The 22,553-nt window shown below is 44.2% G+C and overlaps 1 protein-coding gene across 1 annotated transcript; it reads right to left on the bottom strand.

The window, feature by feature from the left end:
* Window positions 1-11,515: 11,515 nt before the first annotated feature.
* LOC137363893 (probable G-protein coupled receptor 139) lies at window positions 11,516-22,304 on the bottom strand. Its single transcript, XM_068027404.1, has 2 exons — window positions 22,235-22,304; window positions 11,516-12,483 (listed from the first exon to the last, which is right to left on the bottom strand). Exons 1-2 carry the CDS (start codon window positions 22,302-22,304, stop codon window positions 11,516-11,518), a joined length of 1,038 nt encoding a protein of 345 aa, XP_067883505.1.
* Window positions 22,305-22,553: the final 249 nt, after the last annotated feature.

Raw genomic sequence — 22,553 nt, 5'->3', positions numbered from 1 at the left:
ATCCCTAGATTTCCCTCTCTCCATCTCTTGCTGCAACTTGTTCCCTGCACCTTCCTCCTTGTTCCTAGCTCTGTTTTTGCACATCTTTAAATCCCTATCTCTGTATCTCTCAACATCCTCTCTACCTCTGCCCCTCTCTACAGTCTTTATCTGTCTCTCTCTCAGTCCATTTCTTCTCTCACTCACTTAACAATGCCTGAATCTTTCCATCTCTGCTCCTCCTTTCCTGCAAGATTATCTCTGCATTTCCCCCATCCCAGGACACCCCTCTCTATTCTTTAAACGCATCTTACTTTGTATCTCTGCCCCTCCACCTCTTTCTGTCTCTGCATCTCTCTCTTGGTCTGCGATCTTTCTCAATATGTACATCTCTGTGTATGTCTCCATTTCTCTCTCTCTCTGCCCTTCTCGGTATTTCTGACCCTCTGTTCTCAGTTTCTCTCACTGGTTTCGGACTCCCTGCATCTCATTCTCCAGCTCACTTTCCATTTATTTCTCTCTCTCTCTGTTCTGTCCTCATCCCGGGATCTGTTTTCTGTGTCTCTGTCCCTCTGTCTGGGGGTGGATTTGAACTCGTTGCCTTGGTGTTGTACAGGGTGATTGCGAAGTACATCCTGCTTTCCATCTCTGCCCAGTTTTGCTCCCATTGAGGTAAAAACAGGGGAGAGATGCTGAACGGATAGCCGATTCACAACCACCGTCCTCCCCTCCACCCTGCTTTGCACCATTGGCACCAAGTCCGAGTCCAGCCCAGTATTTCTTTGACTCTCTGTGTATCTGCTCCCGTACTGTCTCTGCCTGTCTCCTTGTGGCCCGATTGGGGGATGGGAAAGATCAGCCATGATCTAACATGGGTGGGACAGGCTCAAAGGGCTGAATAGCCTCCTCCCGTCCCTGTGCCATTCAGTGTGTGTGTGTTTGTGTGTGTCTCCATCTGTTTGATTTCCTGAAGCCGATGGGGAGAACGGGTGAAACACCTTTCGGCAGAGAGGGATGTGTCTGGGGCTGGGATCTTCCTGTGCTCAGAATGCCAGTTAGCCTCGGAAGGTCCTTGCTCTATGCCCGGCGCTGTGTTTGGCCGGACAGGAGTTAAAGGTGCCGAGGGTCTGGGAGCCAGTTGATGGAATTCCAGTGGCTTATCCATATCAGGATTTAAAGTGAATGAAAGATTGTCGGGAGACGGAGCCAAACCCAGGAAAGTGATGAAGGTGGGAATAACACGGTGGGTGGGGGGGGGGGGGAAGGGGGCTGTTCATGGGGGAGATGATACAGGGTGGAAATTAGTAAACGAGGCTTTTACAGGACAGGTTGGGTATTTCGAAAGATGGAGTGTTTACAGTGGAGGGCAGGGAGAAGAATTAGATTGGGGTCAGTTAATGGGGGGTATTTGGATGGGAGTCTGCTCCTGGGGGTATTTAGATGGGGGTCTGTTCACAGAGGGGGGGTATTTAGATGGTGGTCTGTTCCTGGGGGGGGGGGGTGGTGGTATTTAGATGGGGGTCTTTTACCGGGGGGTATTTAGATGGGATTTTGTTCCCGGGGGGTTATTCAGATGGGAGTTTGTTCCCGGGGGGTTATTCAGATGGCAGTTTGTTCCCGGGGGGTTATTCAGATGGCAGTTTGTTCCCGGGGGTATTTAGATGGGAGTTTGTTCGCGGGTAAGGTATTCAGATGGGATTCTGTTTCCGGGGTGTATTTAGATGGATTGTCTTGTAACTAAAATCTTCTGCACTTCCGGGGTCCGTATCCATCTATTCCCATCTGATTCATGTATTTGTCAAGATGACTCTTAAACGTCGCTATCTTACCTGCTTCCACCACCTCTGACGGCCGCAAGTTCCAGGCACTCACCACCCTCTGTATAAAGACCTTGCCTCGCACATCCCCTCTAAACTTTGTCTCTCTCACCTTAAACCTATGTCCCCCAGTAACTGACTCTTCCACCCTGGGAAAACGCTTCTGACTATCCACTCTGTCCATGATGCTCATAACTTTGTAAACCTCTATCATGTCGCCCCTCCACCTGCGTCGTTCCAGTGAAAACAATCCGAGTTTATCCAACCTCTCCTCATAGCTAATGCCCTCCAGACCAGGCAACATCCTGGTAAACCTCCTCTGTACCCTCTCCAAAGCCTCCACGTCCTTCTGGCAGTGTGGCGTCCGGAATTGCACGCAATATTCTAAGTGTGGCCTAACTAAGGTTCTGTACAGCTGCAACATGACTTGCCAATTTTTATACCCTATGCCCCGACCGATGAAGGCAAGCATGGCGTATGCCTTCTTGAATACCTTATCCACCTGCGTTGCCACTTTCAGTGACCTGTGGACCCATAAGCCCAGATCTCTCTGGCTATCAATACTCCGAAGGGTTCTGCCATTTACTGTATACCTTCCACCTGCATTGGACGTTCCAAAATGCATTACCTCACATTTGTCCGGATTAAAGTCCATTTGCCATTTCTCCACCCAAGGCTCCAACCGATCTATATCCTGCTGTATCCTCTGACAATCCTCATCAATACCCGCATATCCACCAACCTTTGTGCTGTCCGCAAACTTACTCATCAGACCAGCTGCATTTTCCTCCAAATCATTTATAAAAACTAGAAACAGCAAAGGTCCCAGCACTGATCCCTGCGGAACACCACTAGTCACATCCCTCCATTCAGAAAAACACCCATCTACTGATACCTTCTGTCTTCTATGACCCAGCCAGTTCTGTATCCATCTTGCCAGCTCACCTCTGATCCCGTGTGACTTCACCTTTTGTACCAGTCTGCCATGCGGGACCTTGTCAAAGGCCTTATTAAGTCCATATAGATAACATCCACTGCCCTTCTTTCATCAATTATCTTCGCCACTTCCTCAAAAAACTCAATCAAATTAGTAAGGCACGACCTCCCCTTCACAAAACCATGCTGTCTCTCGCTAATAAGTTCGTTTGTTTCCAAATGGGAGTAAATCCTGTCCCGAATAGTCGTCTCTAGTAGTTTCCCTACCACTGACGTAAGGCTCAAAGACCTATAATTCCCTGGATTATCCTTGCTACCCTTCTGAAACAAAGGCACAACATTGGCTATTCTCCTGTCCTCTGGGACCTCACCTGTAGCCAATGAGGATGCAAAGATTTCTGTTAAAGCCCCAGAAATTTCTTCCCTTGCCTCCCTCAGTATTCTAGGGTAGATCCCATCAGGCCCTGGGGACTTATCTACCTTAAAGCTTTGCAAGACACCCAACACATCCTCCTTTTTTGATAATGAGGTGACTGAGACTATCTGCACTCCCTTCCCTAGGCTCATCATCCACCAAGTCCTTCTCTTTGGTGAATACTGATGCAAAGTACTCATTTAGCACCTCGCCCATTTCCTCTGGCTCCACACATAGATTCCCATCTCTGTCCTTGAGTGGGCCAACCATTTCCCTGGTTACCCTCTTGCTCTTTATATATGTATATAAAGCCTTGGGATTTTCCTTAATCCTGTTTGCCAATGCCTTTCATGACCCCTTTTAGCCATCCTAACTCCTTTCTTAAGATCCTTCCTATTGTCTTTATACTCCTCAAGTGCTTCATCTGTTCCTAGCCTTCCAGCCCTTACAAATGCTTCCTTTTTCTTTCTGACTAGGCTCACAATATCCCGTGTTATCCAAGCTTCCCAAAACTTGCCAAACTTGTCTTTCTTCCTCACAGGAACATGCAGTTCCTGCATTCTAATCAGCTGACGTTTGAAAGACTCCCACATGTCAGATGTTGATTTACCATCAAACAACAGCCCCCAATCTAAATTCTTCAGTTCCTGCCTAATATTGTTATAATTAACCTTCCCCCAGTTTAGCACCTTCACCGGAGGACTACTCTTATCCTTATACACAAGTACCTTAAAACATATGGAATTATGGCCACTGCTCCCGAAATGCTCGCCCACTGAAACTTCGACCACCTGGACGGGCTCATTCCTCAATACCAGGTCCAGAATGCCCCCATACCTAGTTGGACTATCTACATACTGTTTCAACAAGCCCTCCTGGATGCTCCTCACAAATTCTGCCCCATCCAAGCACCTAGTACTAAGTGAGTCCCAGTCAATATCGGGGAAGCTAAAATCACCCACCACTTCAACTCTGTTACCTTTACATCTTTCCAAAATCTGTCTAAATATCTGCTCCTCTACCTCCCGCTGGCTGTTGGGAGGCCTGTAGTAAACCCCCAACATCGTGACTGCACCCTTCCTATTCCTGAACTCCACCCATATTGCCTCGCTGCATGAGCTCTCAGAGGTGTCCTCCCACAGTACAGCTTTGATATTCTCCTTGACCAGTAATGCAACTCCCCCACCATTTTACATCCCCCTCTATCCCGCCTGAAGCTTCTAAAGGCTGGAACAGTGAGCTGCCAATCCTGCCCTTCCCTCAACTAAGTCTCTGTAATAGCAACAACATCATATTTCCAATTACTAATCCAAGATCTAAGTTCATCTGCCTTACCTGTTATACTTCTCGCATTGAAACAAATGCACTTCAGACCACCAGTCCCGCTGTCCTCAGCAACATCTCCCAGCCTGCTCTTCCTCTTAGACCTACTTTCCTTCTTTACTATGTCCTCCTCATTTATTTCACTAGCTGTCCTACTGCTCTGGTTCCCACCCCCCTGCCACACTAGTTTAAACCCTGCCGAGTGACGCTAGCAAACCTTGCAGCCAGGATAGTGCCCTTCCAGTTTAGATGCAACCCGCCCTTCTTGTACAGGTCCCATCTGTCCCTGATGAGAGCCCAATGGCCAGATATCTGAAACCCTCCGTTCCACACCAGCTGCTCAGCCACGTGCTTAGCTGCACTATCTTCCTATTTCGAGCCTCACTGGCACGTGGCACAGGGAGTAATCCAGAGATTACAACCCGAGAGGTCCGGTTTTGTAATTTACTACCTAACTCCCTTAACTCCCCCTGCAGGACCTCAGATGGGACTTAGATGGGAGTCTGCTCCCGGGGGGTATTTAGATGGGAGTCTGTTCCCGGGTTTATTTAGATGGGAGTCTGTTCTGGGGGGGCGGTATTTAGATGGGAGTTTGTTCCCGGGCGGGGGGTATTTAGATGGTAGTCTGTTCCCAGGGGTAATTAGATGGGAGTCTGTCCTTGCGGGGGGGGGTGGGGTTTTTCGATGGGTTGTCATGTAACAGAGGGAAGGGGATAATTAGATGGGGGTCTGTTGACAATGAGGGTATTAGATGGGGGTCAGTTAACAGGAGATATCAGATAGGGGTCTGCAGACCATGATTATTGAGATTGGGGGGATGTTTTCTGTTGGGGGGGGAAATATTTCAGGGGAAAAGAATTGCGTGGTGGATAAAAATTGCGGTGGGGGGAAATTGCAGGGGGGGAAAAATTGCGGGGGGGATAAACAGAAGGGGGGAATAAATTGCAGGGGGTGGATCAATTGCAGGAGGGGGAAATAAATTGCGGGGAGGGAATATATTGAAGGGGGAATAAATTGCAGGGGGGATAAATTGCGGGGGTGGGAATAAATTGCATGGGGGAATAAATTGCGGGGAGGGAATACATTGAAGGGGGAATAAATTGCAGGGGGGATAAATTGCGGGGGGGATAAATTGCAGGGGGGAATAAATTGCGGAGGGGAATAAATTGCGGGCAGGGAATACATTGCAGGGGGTGAATGAATTGCGGGGGGGAATAAATTTCGCGGGGTGCAGAATAAATTGCAGGGGGGAATAAGTTGCAGGGGGGATAAATTGCGCTGGGGGATAAATTGCGCGGGGGGATAGGGTCAGAAAACGTCGGAAAGAGAGAAAGAGAAATGATAGAAAGAGAAATAGAGAAGGCAGAAAGAGACAAGGAAGGAGAGAAAAAGAAAGAGAGAAATGATAGAAAGAGACAGAGAAAAAGAGAGAAAAGATAGAAAGAGACAATAAAGAGAGAGAGAAAAAGAGACAAAAAGAGTGAAAGAAAGAGAGAAAAGATAGAAAAAGAAAGAGAGAAGATGGAAATAGAAAGAGAGAAGATAGAAAATATAGAAAGAGACAGAAACAGAATAGAGAGAGAAAGTCAGAGAAATAGAGAAAAGACAGAGAGGCCAAAATAGAGAACAGACAGAAAAAGTCAGAAATAGAAAAAGGACAGAAAGAGAGAGAAAAAGAGGAAAAAGGTGGAGGGAAAGAACAGAGACACCATCAAATTGCAGGCACCAAAGAGACAGACAGAAAGCCAGTGAGAAAGGCACAGAGAATCACAGAGAGATAGAGAGGACAGAGAAAGCCATTGATACAGAAAGATGCACAATCACTCAGAGAGAAAGAGAAACACAACGTGAGGGAGAGAGAGAGAGATGGAGGAACACAGAGAGGGAGAAAAACAGAGAGAGTGAGATTGAGGAACAGAGAGAGAGTGAAACAGAGACAGAAAAACAAAGTGAGGGAGAGAGATTGAGAAATAGAGAGAATGAGAGCGATTCAGTGCGAGAGAGATTGAGTGAGAAAGATTCAGAGAGAGAGAGATTGAGTGAGAGAGAGATTGAGTGCGAGAGCGATTGAGTGCGAGAGAGATTCAGAGAGAGAGAGATTGAGTGAGAGAGAGATTGAGTGCGAGAGCGATTGAGTGCGAGAGAGATTGAGTGTGAGAGAGATTGAGTGCGAGAGAGATTGAGTGCGAGAGAGATTCAGCAAGAGAGAGATTAAGAGAGAGGTTCAGTGAAAGAGAGATTCAGTGAAAGAGAGATTCAGTGCGAGAGAGATTCAGTGAGAGAGACTGAATGAAAGAGATTGAGTCAGAAGGAGCGAGAAAGTCAGAGAGACAATAAAGATGTGATACACACCATCCCACACGGTCTGCACTCCATCGTTAGACTCTAAATCCTTCCCTCCATCAGCTCGTCCATGGGGGAAAAGATCCTGGAGAGGGGCATTGGGGTGGGATTTGGAGACAAGCGTCAGGACTGGGACAGAGGGAGCGGGGGATTCAGACTGGACTCTCTCACACACACACGCTGTAATCAGCTTGCAATTCACGTGGGCACAGAGACACAGAAACTGAGACACAGAAACTCACCTTCACAAACCAGCCGCATGGAAAGAAAGAATGGAGGCTGATGTCCTAATATATCCCAGAACCTGTCACTCAAAACAGACAGTCCACCCCAAATGCAGCTTATCCAACCAGCTCTCAGCTTCCTCCATCTGGACACTCCCTCCCAGGTATGGGACAGTCCAAGGTGAGTCTCTGTGTAAACAGCGAATGGGGGAGAGAGGGATATTCCAGCCATATCCCAAATGGACCATTCCAGACAGAAACCTGTCTGTCTCTCTCTCTCTGCCTCCCTCCCCCAAAACCCTCAATAACAGAGCAGAAAAGCTGCAGTAATTTTAAACCTGGAGGGACCGGTTTGGATAATGGCCATTTAACACTCATTGTATTAAATGTCTTTCACTATTCACCTCCAGTTAACATAAAGTACAGAAAATGACTCACTGCAATTACCTTGAAATTGTGACAAAGAGTTATTGCTGGAGAGGCCTGTTTGACTGCAGTATAAACAGGTAGTTTTTATTCGGTTTTCCATTTCCACTGTGTGACAAAGAGTGAAACTGGAGACAGATTAATGAGGCAGCCAAGAGAACTTTTATAACCAGTGACATTTCACACAACAATTCGTACCCATATTTACAGTTATAATTGTCAATGATTCTTTGTACTTTATTTGCTGCTGCTGTATTTATGCATTAGCCTGTAATCAATCGAAAAAACCTTATGAACATTCAACGGTTTAATGTTACAAGGGTTTACAAAGCTGGGAAATGGCCATTTAGCACAAATGGTATTAAAGATCTTCCACTTTTCACCTCCAGTTTATATAAAGTTCAGCAATAAAGACCTCCACATACTGACAAAGAGTTTTTACTGCTGCAACAAAGTGTCACTTGTTTCCATTTGCTTCCTGACTGTTTCTTTCCTCTGCTCTCCTGGGGGATTCAGAGGGATTTTTGTTCATTGTTTGTCCACATTCAGGAGGATCCAGCTCCTCTGCGGTTGCTGTCCTGAAGAAATTAATTGTATTGTATTCAAAATCTTTCCCTCAGTTTGGACATATGAGGAGAGACTGTTTGCACTAGTAGAGGGGTGAAACAAATAGGCAGGGAGTTGCTGTGGTCTGGAATTCAGTGTCTGACAGGTTTCTGAAAGCAGATTCAATATTAACTTTCAAAATACAATCGGATTAAAACTTCAATTTCTCTGAATTATAGTAGAGCAGATACCAGCATCGAGAAGTGAAAGCGAGACAGAGATGCCATAACCATAGTGATGAAGAATTCAACGCAACTTATACAGAGAGTTTTTATTTGAAAATTATTGAGTTTAATTTGATGCTGTTGTTTTATTTATACATTACCTTTAATCATTGAAAATAATTTTCCAAACAGTACAGAGTTCAATGTTACAAGTGTGTACATAGTAGTAAAATAGCCATTTTACACAAACTGTATTGAAATTATTTTATTGAGCATCTCAAGTTTACAGAAAGTAAATTCCTCAAACTTGTAAAAACTTTCAAACATTCAGTAACACAGAATCTCTATCAGCAATGGCTCAGCATCTCCATCTCCTGGTGTCCCTCTCTCACCATCTCCATCTGCTGGTGTCCCTGTATCATTGAAGTTACTGTCCCCTCTCACAATCACCATCTGCTGGTGACCCTGTCTCACTGAAGTTACTGTCCCCCTCTCACCATCGCCATCTGCTGGTGCCCCAGCCTCACTGCAGTTGCTGCCCGCGCTCACCATCTCCATCTGCTGGTGTCCCTGCCTCACTGCAGTTACTGTCCCTCTCACCACCTCACAATCCCTGCGATTTGCAGCTTTGTCCACTGGCTGCGGTTGTTGACAAAGCACCGACTAGGTGGCGCTGTACTGGCATATGCGCAAATGTCGCCTGTTCCACTTCAACGTCAGGGTCTGCCCACGTTCAGGCAGCTGCCAGGACTAAAGATGGCGCCTGTCATATAATCACAAAGGCGGGTGGAGGGTGAGAGGTGGAGCGGGGGTGGGGGTAGGGGGAATGGGATTTAGTTCCAGTCTTTGAAACCCTTCAGGTCTTTCTATAGAACATTACAGCGCAGTACAGGCCCTTCGGCCCTCGATGTTGCGCCGACCTGTGAAACCATCTGACCTACACTATTCCATTTTCATCCATACGTCTATCCAATGACCACTTAAATGCCCTTAAAGTTTCCGAATCTACTACTGCTGCAGGCAGGGCGTTCCACGCCCTTACTACTCTCTGAGTAAAGAAACTACCTCTCACATCTGTCCTATATCTATCACCCCTCAACTTGAAGCTATGTCCCCTCGTGTTTGCCATCACCATCCGAGGAAAAAGACGCTCACTATCCACCCTATCTAACCCTCTGATTATCTTATATGTCTCTATTAAGTCACCTCTCCACCTCCTTCTCTCCAACGAAAACAACCTCAAGTCCTCGTAACCTTTCCTCGTAAGACCTTCCCTCCATACCAGGCAACATCCTAGTAAATCTCCTCCGCACCCTTTCCATAGCTTCCACATCCTTCCTATAATGCGGTGACCAGAACTGCACGCAAAACTCCAGGTGCGGTCTCACCAGAGTTTTGTACAGCTGCAGCATGACCTCGTGGCTCCGAAACTCGAACCCCCTACTAATAAAAGCTAACACACCATATGCCTTCTTAACAGCCCTATTAACCTGGGTAGCAACCTTCAGGGATTTATGCACCTGGACACCAAGATCTCTCTGTTCATCTACACTACCAAGAATCTTCCCATTAGCCCAGTACTCTGCATTCCTGTTACTCCTTCCAAAGTGAATCACCTCACACTTTTCCGCATTAAACTCCATTAGCCATCTCTCAGCCCAGCTCTGCAGCCTATCTATGTCCCTCTGTACCCTACAACATACTTCGGCACTATCCACAACTCCACGGACCTTAGTGTCATCTGCAAATTTACTAACCCACCCTTCTACACCCTCTTCCAGGTCATTTATAAAAATGACAAACAGCAGTGGCCCCAAAACAGATCCTTGCGGTACACCACTAGTAACTAAACTCCAGGATGAACATTTGCCATCAACCACCACCCTCTGTCTTCTTTCAGCTAGCCAATTTCTGATCCAAAGCTCTAAATCACCTTCAACCCCATACTTCCGTATTTTCTGCAATAGCCTACCGTGGGGAACCTTATCAAACGCCTTACTGAAATCCATATACACCACAGCCACTGCTTTACCCTCATCCACCTGTTTGGTCACCTTCTCGAAAAACTCAATAAGGTTTGTGAGGCACGACCTACCCGTCACAAAACCGTGCTGACTATCTCAAATGAACTTATTCTTTTCAAGATGATTATAAATCCTGTCTCTTATAACCTTTTCCAACATTTTACCCACAACCGAAGTAAGGCTCACAGGTCTATAATTACCAGGGCTGTCTCCACTCCCCTTCTTGAACAAGGGGACAACATTTGCCATCCTCCAGTCTTCCGGCACTATTCCTGTCGACAATGACGACATAAAGATCAAGGGCAAAGGCTCTGCAATCTCCTCCCTAGCTTCCCAGAGAATCCTAGGATAAATCCCATCTGGCCCAGGGGACTTATCTATTTTCACACTTACCAAAATTGATAACACCTCCTCATTGTGAACCTCAATCCCATCTAGCCTAGTAGCCTGAATCTCAGTATTCTCAACAACATTTGCTTTCTCTACTGTAAATACTGACGCAAAATATTCATTTAACACTTCCCCTATCTCCTCTGATTCCACACACAACTTCCCACTACTATCCTTGATTGGCCCTAACCTATCTCTAGTCATTCTTTTATTCCTGATATACCTATAGAAAGCCTTAGGGATTTCCCTGATTCTATCCACCAATGACTTCTCGTGTCCTCTCCTTGCTCTTCTTAGCTCTCCCTTTAGATCCTTCCTGGCTAGCTTGTAGCTCTCAAGCGCCCTAACTGAGCCTTCACGTCTCATCCTAACAGAAGCCTTCTTCTTCCTCTTGACAAGCGCTTCAACGTCTTTAGTAAACCACGGCTCCCTCGCTCGACAACTTCCTCCCTGCCTCACAGGTACATACTTATCAAGGACACACAGTAGCTGCTCCTTGAATAAGCTCCACATTTCGATTGTTCCCATCCCCTGCAGTTTCCTTGCCCATCCTCCGCATCCTAAATCTTGCCTAATCGCATCGTAAATTCCTTTCCCCCAGCTATAATTCTTGCCCTGCGCTATATACATGTCCCTGCCCATCACGAAGGTAAACCTAACCGAATTGTGATCACTATCACCAAAGTGCTCACCTACATCTAAATCTAACACCTGGTTGGGTTCATTTCCCAGTACCAAATCCAATGTGCCATCGCCCCTGGTTGGCCTGTCTACATATTGTGTCAGAAAACCCTCCTGCACAAACTGGACAGAAACTGACCCATCTAAAGTACTCGAACTTTTGTATTTCCAGTCGATATTTGGAAAGTTAAAGTCCCCGATAACAACTATGATTCACTAATTTAACAATGAGATTGAGAGGGTATTTCACACCCTTCTTCAGCTCCTGTCTGAATTTAGTCTGGGTCACAGTGTAAATACATGTGTTGGTGCAGGAACTGAGAATCTGCAGAAACTTTGCTGTGTGATCTGTGATAAAGACAGGGTCAGTGTAGGAGGAATAATAACGACTATCTACAATTCTACAATAAATGTTGAACACAACCCGGGTCGCCCATAACAGTATAAAACTGCTGGATATACTGAAGAGTAAAATAATTGATTTCCTGCGATTCTCCATCTCTGGGTCCTTGTGATTCTCTGCATTGCTGTGGCGCCGGAATCCCCTGCGGACTTTACTGGAGAATAAAATCCGTCTGACAGTCAGAACATTGAGCAGCAATATCAGAAAGACCGGGACACAAGGGGTTAAAATGAGGTCAAACAATTCAAATGCCCCCCATATGGGGGAAGTAAAGAAGCTCGGTTTATAACTACAACCCATGGGAACATTATGAATAATGTAATATTGTTCCAATGTAAAGTAAAAGGGGAGAGACTCTAAACAGCCCAGCACACTCACTGTTCCGACAACCACAGCCGCCGTGTTCTCGCTGCAATATTTTGTTTTCAGCTTCTCGCAACAAATGCCCACAAATCGATCAAAGGTGAAAGTGACTGTGAGCCAGACAGAAACAACTGTGGATGCATAATACAGAACCTTAATGAGAGAACACACAGGAGTAATTCTCAGGAATGAATATGGGAAATAAATTGAAACAATCTGGTACAATATGGGATCAGTGATAACGACCAGGAGATCAGACACTGCCATTCCCACCAGGTAGAAAGTGATACATTTGGAGAGACCGCACTTTCCTCGGGACAGGATCACAGTCGCCACCAAGTTAACTGGAAAAGAGAGAGAAAAGGAAGCAGAGAAATTACTGATCAGACCTGGAGACAAAGCAGCAGTTTGACAGGATCTGGGCTGAAATTTCCAGCTTTGTTGCTACATCGAGCAGTGAAAACTGATTCATTGACCTGGGCAGTGCTTTGTCACAGTGAAATGTTTGAAAACACAGTTTTGGGAAATTGATACAGAACGTGAATAAAGTCAGCACTGGATCTACTGGAAGTACTGAGCGAGGATGCAGCGTCAGTGGGGAAATGAGAAGGACCTTTACAGAGATGGAATCCAATGGGTTAATTGGTAATGTGTCTCCAGACTGTTGGTTGGGAAGGCTTGGGGAGAGCGGGATGTGTAGCTGGTTTGTTGCTCTGGGTTCAGGGAACCGACATAGACTGTTATCAAATGGGAAAACGCAGAAAACTGCAGCGCTAAGTTTGAGGATCAGCCATGATCTAGAAGTGCTGAATGGCCTCGTCCTGCTCCGATGTTCCTCTATTCCAATGAGTTGGACGAGGCAGCTGGAGGTGGGGTCAGTCAGCGTGATTGGGAGGGAGAGAAGGGAAAAGACATGTTGGAGCAGGAGGGGAGACTGGAGCAGATGGTTTGGGACAGTGGATAAACTGAAGCAATGGATGAAGAGACTGAGGATTCAATACAGTGAGAGGAGAGGCTGATCTTCACAGGGGGAGACTGCAGCAGAGTGTTAGAGGAAATCTAATCTATAGATCCCAGTAATACAACTCAATTAATATATTCAAACAATAATCCCTGTGGTTGTTGGTGTTGGAGAACAGTTCATTGTTTATGCAATATCGTCAATATATTTAGTTTGTACAGGCTGTTAAATATAAATTTAAATATATTTCTGATATCAGCCTCGCTCTTTATTCAATTCAGCAGTCACAGAGATTTTAAACTGCAGTATTTAAATAATAAATTACCATCAGTGATGAACTGATTCTATTCAGTTCATGCAGTCCCTAAGTAAGGAATAGGAACTTGCCACAAAACAAAATGAGGACCTGACAGAAATCAACACAGAGGATCAAGTCCAACAGGAAAATGAACGCAATCTGACAATAGACTACTTCAACTCACAGTTTCTTTTACTAATTGTTCTGGACTATCCAGCACCTTATGCCAGTGAATTATTTACACTGCGGCTTCTTTCTCTTTCTCTTGACTTCTGCTTTTCTTTTCCCATCAGTTTCGTTCTCCCTGCTCCTTTTCTCCTTCCCTATCTCTCTGGAGTACTCACACCCTGTAAATTGTTACTTAATGCTGCTTTTCACATATGATGTATTCCTAACATTGTGCATCTGTGTTCTGTTCACCAGCCCCAGGTTCAATGATTCTATTCTCAGAGTCAGTTGTTCAATGGTGAAACCTCTGTGAATAATGTAATGTATCTTCAGAACACTCAAGTTTCCACCTGTTCACCTACACTCTTCACTTCATCGACAATACATGGAATGAACAGAATAGAAAGCTACTTCCAGAAAAACTTCACAATCATTGAAACTCCTTCTCCTGAAATTATAAATTAATCCGTTAGAATGACGGAATTGTTTAATTAATAAAACAGCAACAACAGCGCTGCAGCTGATAATCTACAGATAAATAGAAAGACTCTTGAAACCAACTGATCAAGTGAAAACCAATAAATCATCACATCGATACTTTCTATCTTGCAATGTAGTCCAGTGACAGTGAAGAGTCCACAGTGAAGCAGAGAAAGAGAAGTGAAAGTGTCAGCAGCAAACTCAGTTCAGTAGCCAGACCTCTGAAGCAGCGTCAGACACCCAAGGAATTAAACCATATTTAGTAACAGTGATAATCATTAAATACATTGAAATCGCAGTTAAACTGAGCCATGTTATTGGCGAGGGAGGACATTGTTCTGTCCCCTTGTAATACTGAGACTGTGAGATGTCTCATTATCAATCACTGAAAAAAAAAATCATAAAAATATTCCAGGACCGGTTAGATCCACATCATGAAATTGTTAAAAAAACTCCCGATAGTCTGATTATTGATCCTCACTGAAACATCTCTTTCCAATACATTCAATACACAGAATAATCCAGTAACAATGCCACTGTTACTTAAAACAATATCATTAAGTACATAATGCAGTTCCTGCAAGACTGAAAGAGTAGACAATGAGGAGATTCCATCAGTAATTTGCTGGAAAAGAACAGGCGGCTGTGTAACACACACACAGTGAGAAATAATGCCCAGTACAGCAGCACAGCGAACATCGATTTACACCATTAACATCTGAGATACTGGCTTACCAGGAACTCCAATTGCTGCAAGTACAGGATAATAAATGTCTTCTATCTGATGCATTACTGGATATCCCACTTCTGTGAGCTATTCCACAGCTCCACCAGCTGATCCATTCCAATGGGTCCTGACTTAAACAGGGGATAAGTCTCTACTGATACGATTATACCCCTGTTCATCGCTATTAGTTACACTCATCTGAACAAACACATTACATCAGCAGCTTTGACTCTGATGTAAATAATGTGGTGGATAAAACAATCAATTCAATGTCAATGACATTTTCTGAGTAAGACCTCTCTCTGGAATAAACCTGAAACCTGTACTCATACTGGATGGATGGCAATTATGAAAGGCGTCATTTACATTTTCCATATTATTGTATTGACCTTGTTCACTCCTGGCATGTCCATTGAAAATGTAACTGTTCTGTCTGCAGTGGACACTGAATCCAGGGACAAAAGCGATCCCGTTTTACTCTGTTCCTGCCTTTTCCCAGTTAAAATGTAAACTTTGAGTCTCTGATTCAGGACCATGTTCAGGGTTACAGCCCAGAAACTACTGTGAGTGATATTATGGGATAGACACTGTACGCATCCATTTGGGAGGCAGTTGGATAGTGATAATATCAATGGTCACGTAATCCAGAGGCCCAACCTTATGGCCTGGGGACAGGGGTTCATATCTCACCACGGCAGCTATATAAAACAGAGGGAGCTCCCTCTCTATGTATAAAGTGGAGCGAGCTCCCACTCTATTTATAAAGTGGAAGGGGCACCCTCTCCATGTATAAAGTTGGGGACGATGAAGGAAAGAGGAGAAGAGGGAAACGAAAACAAATGGGGAAATGGAGAGAGAGGGACAAAGTGGAAGACAGTGAGAGACAGAAGAGATAGCAAAATTAGACCTTGATGGAACCCCAGTAACAATCCCCATTGTCTGCCCAGTCCGGTATTTGGGGTTTAATGTGAGGGTTTTAGGGACGAGTGTTCGATGAGTGTTTGATATTTTCAAACTTCATTGACATTCCCAACAAAATCAAGAGTTAAAGATTCAAAATTAACCAAACAAATGGCTCAAAGCATTGCTGTCCATGTACAGAAGGACGGAGAGATGGAGGGAGGGAGACACAGACGGAGAGAGACACAGACAGAGTGGGACAGAGACAGAGGTAGAGAGAGAGACGGAGCTAGAATCATAGAGGAAAAAGGAGAAACAGAGACAGAGGGGGACAGACAGAAAGGGAGGCAGGCAAATGCAGAGTGAGACAGACAGAAAGGGAGGCAGGCAGATGCAGAGGGAGAGCGACAGGGAGAAAGCGAGGGAGACAAATACAGAGGGAGGGAGACAGACGCAGAGGGAGAAAGGGACAGAGAGAGAGAGAGGAGGAGAGAGACAAACAGAGGGCGAAACAGAGACTGAGGGAGAGACAGACAGAGAGAGGGGGAGGGCGAGATTATAGGAAAAAACTTTACATCTAATAATGTTGAAAAAAGATAGAATTAAAACGCAAAACTGTCCGTGTGCAAGAACTAAATGTGAAATCAATGATCAGGGGTTTCGTGTGAGTGTTTTGAGGGCAAGTGTTGGAACAGTGATTAATATTTTCAAACTGAAGTGAGATTTAATATTATTGAAAAAAATATTATTAAACACTGACAAACTTTAGAAGCAGAGGAAATGGAATACAGTGTGTGAGGGGGCCTTGACAGAACCTTAGTAACAATCTCCATTATCTGCACCGTCCTGTATTGGTGGCGTGGTGTGAGAGTTTAGGGGGCGAGTGTTGTAAAGTGTTTGATATTTTCAAACTACAAGGGCAAGATTTACAGGTTCAAAATTAACCAAGTAATGGATAAAAACATTTCTGTCCTCGGAGAGAGAGATGGTGTTCGAGTCAGAGTCATGGAAAGAGGCAGAGAAAGAGGGAGAGGGCGAGGGGGAGAGAGAGAGAGAAAGATGGGAAGAAACAGACATGAGAGGGAGAGGCAGAGAGAGAATGAGACAAGTTGTAACAATCATTAACAATCCTCATTATCTTCCCAGTCCTGTTTTTGGAGGTTAGTGTGAGTGTTTTAAGGTGAATGTTGGATCAGTGTTTCATATTTTCAAACTGCAGTGCCATTCCCAACAAGGCTGTTAAAGTATATAAGAGCAGGGAGGTTATGCTGGAACTGTATAACTCATTGCTTAAGCACCATAATGAGACCTCCCAGGGCAGGTACAGTTTGAATTTAGATACAGAGTAAAGCAGTGGCTTTAAAGCAGGAGGGAGAGAGGAGCAGAAAGAGTGAGGAGATACGGAGAAGCAGGCAGATTGCAGGAGAAACTTTACATCTAACCACGTGAAAAAAATAAATAATTAAAAATTTAAATGGACTGCGCACTGAAAATACTGTCCGCACAGAACAACTAAAGTCACACACCATCCTAACTTGAAACTATATCGCCATTCCTTCACTGTTAATGGGTCAACATCCTGGAACTCCCTTCCAAACAGCACTGTGGGTGTACCTACACCACATGGACTGCAGCAGTTCAAGAAGGAGGCTCAACACCACCTTCTGAAGGGCAATTAGGAATGGGTAATAAATGCTGGCCTGGCCAGTAACGCACGCATCCAACAAATAAATAAGGCAAATAAAAAGTTTCCACCGAGTCACTTAAGGAGATATTACACGAGACGAACACAAACTTGCTCAAAGGGGTTGGTCTGAGGGAGCGTCTTCAAAGAAGAAAGAGAGTTAGTGAGACGGAGAGGTTTAGGAAAGGAATTACAGAATTAGGGCCTTGGCAGCTTGAAGGTACGGCCACCAATGTTGGAACAATTCAAATTGGGGATGCCCAAGAGGCCAGAATTCGAGGATCGCAGATATGGGTGGATTGCGGAGTTGGAGGAGATTGCAGAGATAGGGAGGTGTCATTTGTGGAAGACAGTTCCAAACTTGTACCACCCTTTGTATGTAGAAGTGTTTCTGAATTTCATCTTTGAAAGGGCTATCGACTAATTTTTGATTTTTAGACAGTTCCCCCGGTCCGAGACTGTCCCCATCGAATACTCACAGGGCAGGTACAGCACGGGGTTCGATACAGAGTAAAGATCAGTTTATCAATGCCGGACTCACTGTTCCTCTGTCTCTTTCTCCTCATCTCTCACTGCCTGCGACACCCTTTCTCTGCCTCTCTTTCTCCCTCTTCCCATCCTGAGAGCAAGAGTGAGGGATTGAGATCGTGTACAGAGGGAGGTAGAGAGAGAAAAGGGAGTGATAGACTTGGAAAGTGAGTAACAGAGAGAAGAAATAGGGTTTCAGAGAGACGAAGAGAGGGGATGAGAGAGATAGAGATGGAGAGAGATTACCAGCAAGAGAGTTTACCAGAGATTATCCCTCTCTCAGTCCCTATCACTCCTTTCCAATTTGTTCCCATCACCAGCTAATTTTCTCCCTCTACCCCGATGTTTCACACTCCATGCCTCTCTCTCGTATGTCTGTGCATACTGCAGTGAAGCATTACATCAAATTATTATGTTTTACATTTGCTCTTTCAATCTAACTGAACAATCTTTCAGTCTATGAACAGAGGGGCCTTGGAGTGAATGTCCGCTGATTCCAGAGGGTAACAGGATAGGTGGGTAAGGTGGTTAAGAAGGCTTATGGAATATTTTCTTTTATTGGCCGATGTAGAGAATATAAGAGCAGGGAGGTTATGCTAGAACTGTATAAAACACTCGTTCGACCACAACTAGAGTACTGTGTACAGGTCTGGTCACCACATTACAGGAAGGATGTGATCACACTGGAGAGGGTACAGAGGAGATTTACAGAGGATGTTGTCAGGAATGGAGAATTTTAACTATGAGTAAAGATTGGATAGAAAGGATTTGTTTTCTTTGGACCAGAGAAGGTTGAAGGGAAGATTTAATTGAGGTGCATAAAATAATGACGGGCCTAGCTAGAGTGGATAGCAAGGACCCATTTCCCTTAACAGAGGCGTCAATAACCATGGGCATAGATTTCCAGATTTCCACACCAATATCATAAGGGTGTGATGGCTTCCATGGTGGAATACCTTGCTGGATGTTTACAAAGGAGCGTCTTCCTTCCTGATCATCACAACTGGCCGCCTGGGCCCCAACTTCAATTACATTTCACCCACTTTACCAATATTTCACTCAACATACCTATCTTCCTCTGTTTGCGTACACAGCAGTGAAGGATTACATCAAATGAATATTTCTTACATTCTCCCTTTCAATCCACACCAACAATCTTTCCCGCTCCAACTTTGTCCCTCTCGACAGACCTCTCTCTGCCTGCATATCTAAGCCTCTCTCCCTCTGTCTCCCTCTTAGTGTCAGAGATAGCAGGAGGGAGAGACAGAGAGAGGAAGACAGAAGGAGGCACACAGAACAACCCCAGCTTCTCCAATCTATCCACGTAACTGAAGTCCTTCATCCCTGGAACCAGGCTTGTGAATCTTTTCTGCACCCTCTCTAATGCCCCCACATTCTTCCTAAAGTACGGTGTCCAGAACTGGACAATGCTCCAGTTGAAGGCAAACCAGCGTTTTACAAAGGTCATATTTTCCTTGCTTTTGTATTCAATGTGTCTATTTATAATCTCAGGACCACTTATGCCGTTTAACAACTTTCTGAACTTGCCCTGCCACCTTCAGTGATTGGTGCACAAATACCCCCCAGATGTGTCTGTTCCTGCACCTCCTTGACAATTGTATCCTTTACTTTATAACGTCTCTACTCCTTTTTCCTAACCGTGGAGGCGGAAGATGCGGGCATGGATCTTAATGAATGCATGGCAACTGTCTTCACAAAAGAGGGGACGACACAGACCTTGTATTCAATGAGGAGGGGTTTGAAATATTGAATGGGATAACAGTGAGAAGGGAAATATTCCGGGGTTTAGCATCTTTGAAAGCATATAATTCACCAGGCTAGGACTCTTTAGAGGTGCAAGGGTGGAAATAGCATAGTCTGTGACCATCGTTTTCCAATCCTCTCTGGTTATAGTCGTGCTGCCAGAGGACTGGATGACTGCGTATGTTGTACTGTTGATTAACAAGGGTGAAAGTAATAGACTGTGTAATTACAGGCCACCCAGCCTAATCACAGTGGAGGGAAAATTATTGGGCACAAGGGATTGATTGATTCCTTTCTAGTACTGTGTGTCTCAGTGTCTCCATGTCTGTGTCTCTGTTACAATTTGAGCACTATCCTTACATTGGTGAGGAGTCGGTCTCTGGAATAAATGTCCCAGTGTTGTGGTAACATAAAAGACCACCGAGAACCAGCCTAAAATGGCTGACTAATGTTTATGGATTTCCACAGATGTTTGACAGAGGAGAGAGAGACAGACAGACAGACAGAAAGAGAGACAAAGAAAGAGACACAGAACAAGGCACAGAGAATTAAAGGAATATATTTGTCATTGGACAAAGGAAGAGGAGAAGGCCATTTGGCCCCTCAACCCTCATCTGTCATTCAATGATCCCATGACTGATGTGTGATCTAACTCCATGTACCTATCTGTGCTCCTTCATATCTTTGGTTAACAAAAATCTATCAAACTCAGATTTAAAAACTAACAAGTGTCTCAGCATCAATTGCCGTTTGTAGAAGAGAGTTACAAACTGGTGTGTTGAAGTGTTTCTTCATTACACTCCTGAATGGTTTTTAGACTGCGTTTAGATTTTTAGAATATGCCCCCAAGTCCCTGACTCCGCAGCCAGTGGGAATTGTTACTCTCTGTCCACCCGTTCAGTTTCCCTTATTATCTTGAAAACATTCATCAAATCACCCCATAACCTTCTAATTTCATGAAGGCACCACAGCAGGAGGGGAAAATGGAGCAGATGGTTTGGGAAAGTGGATAAAATGAAGCAATGGATGAGGAGACAGAGGATTCAATACTGTGAGAGGAGAGGCTGAGCTTCACAGGGAGAGACTGCAGCAGAGTGTTAGAGGAAATCTAATCTATGGATCCCAGTAATACAACTCAATTAATACATTCAAACAATAATCCCTTTGGTTATGGTGTTGGAAAACAGTTCATTGTTTCTACAATATGGTCAGTATATTTAGTTTGTACAGGCAATGAAATATAAATTTTAATATATTTCTGATATCAGCCTCGCTCGTTATTGAATTGAGCAATCACAGAGATTTTAAAGTGCAGTATTTAAATAATGAATTACCATCAGTGATGAACTGATTCTATTCTGTAAATTCAGTCACTAAGTAAGGAATAGGAACTTTCTACAAAACAAAATGAGGACCTGACAGAAATCAACACAGAGGATCAAGTCCAACGGGAAAAATGAACACAATCTGACAACAGACAACTTCACCTCAGAGTTTCTCTCACTCATTTTTCTGGAGATTCCAGCACTTTATGATAGTGAATTATTTACAATTCTGCTTCTTTCTAAGTCACTTTACTTCTGCTTTTCCTTTTCCATCGGTTTCTCACTCACACCCTGTAAATTGTTACTTCATGCTGCTTTTCAAATATGATTTATTCCGAACATTCTGCGTCTGTGTTCTGTTCACCAGCCCCAGGTTCAATGATTCTATTCTCAGAGTCAGTTTGTTCAATGGTGAAATTTCTGTGAATAATTTAATGTATCTACAGAACACCCAAGTCTCCATCTGTTCTCCTGTACTCTTCACTTCATCTACAATACATGGAATAAACAGGATCGAAAGCTTCTTCCAGACAAACCACACAATCATTGAAATTCCTTCTCCTGGAATTATAAAGTAATCTGTTAGAATGTGGGATTGTTTAATTAATAAAACAGCAACACCAGCGCTGCAGCTGATAATCTACAGATAAATGGAAAGACTCTTGATTCCAACTGATAGAGTGAAAACCAGTAAAACATCACATCAATACTTTCTATTTCACAAGCTATTCCAGTGACAGTGAAGGCTCCACAGTGAAGCAGAGAAAGAGATGTGAAAGTGTCAGCAGAAAACTCAGTTCAGTAGCCAGACTTCTGAATCAGCGTCAGACACACACATAATGAAATAATATTTGATAACAATGATAACCAATAAATACATTGAAATCCCATTTAAACTGAGCCATGTTATTGAGGAGAGAGGACATTGTTCTGTCCCCTTGTAACACTGAGACTGTGAGATGTCCCATTATCAATCACTGAAAAACACCAGTCATCAAAATATTCCAGGACCGGGTTACATCCACTTCATCAAATTGTTAAAAGCTCCTGATGATCTGATTCTTGATCCTCACTGATTCGATATACAGAGAACGATCAGTAGCAATGCCAATTTCTTAAAACAATAGTACTCAAGCCATAATACACCTTCTGCAAGACTGAAAGAGTAGACCATGAGGAGATTCCATCAGTAAATTGCTGGAAAAGAACAGCTGGCTGTCTAACACACACCGTGAGAAATAATACCGAGTACAGCAGCACAGTTAACATCGATTTATACCATTAACAGCTGAGATACTGGCTTACCAGCAACTCCGATTGCTGCAATTACCGGATAGTAAATGTCTTCTATCTGATAAATAACTGGATATCCCATTTCAGTCAGAAGCAGCGACTTCTATTAGCCTGGAATCCACAGCTCCAGCAGGCACTCTGAGCTGATCCATTCCAATGGGTCCTGATTTATACAGGTCAGAAGTCTCCACTGACACGATTATACCCCTGATCATTGCTATTAGTGACACTCTCCTGAACAAACACATGACATCAGCAGCTTTGACTCTGATGTAAATAATGTGGTAGATAAAACACAATCATTTCAATGTCAATGTCATTTTCTGAGTAA

The sequence above is a fragment of the Heterodontus francisci genome, unplaced genomic scaffold, assembly GCF_036365525.1.
Source record: "Heterodontus francisci isolate sHetFra1 unplaced genomic scaffold, sHetFra1.hap1 HAP1_SCAFFOLD_261, whole genome shotgun sequence".
NCBI lineage: Eukaryota > Metazoa > Chordata > Chondrichthyes > Heterodontiformes > Heterodontidae > Heterodontus > Heterodontus francisci.
Note: the sequence above shows the minus strand (reverse complement) of the source record. Positions and strands in the feature narration are given on the sequence as shown.

What these genes read in the sequence shown, in the direction of transcription:
- LOC137363893 (XM_068027404.1), bottom strand. Translation starts at nt 22,304, where the DNA reads ATGGGATATCCAGTTATTTATCAGATAGAAGACATTTACTATCCGGTA. An exon ending in TGCAGCAATCGGAGTTGCTG is followed by an intron (nt 12,484 to 22,234) that starts GTAAGCCAGTAT and finishes CTTTGTCTCCAG; the next exon opens with GTCTGATCAGTAATTTCTCT.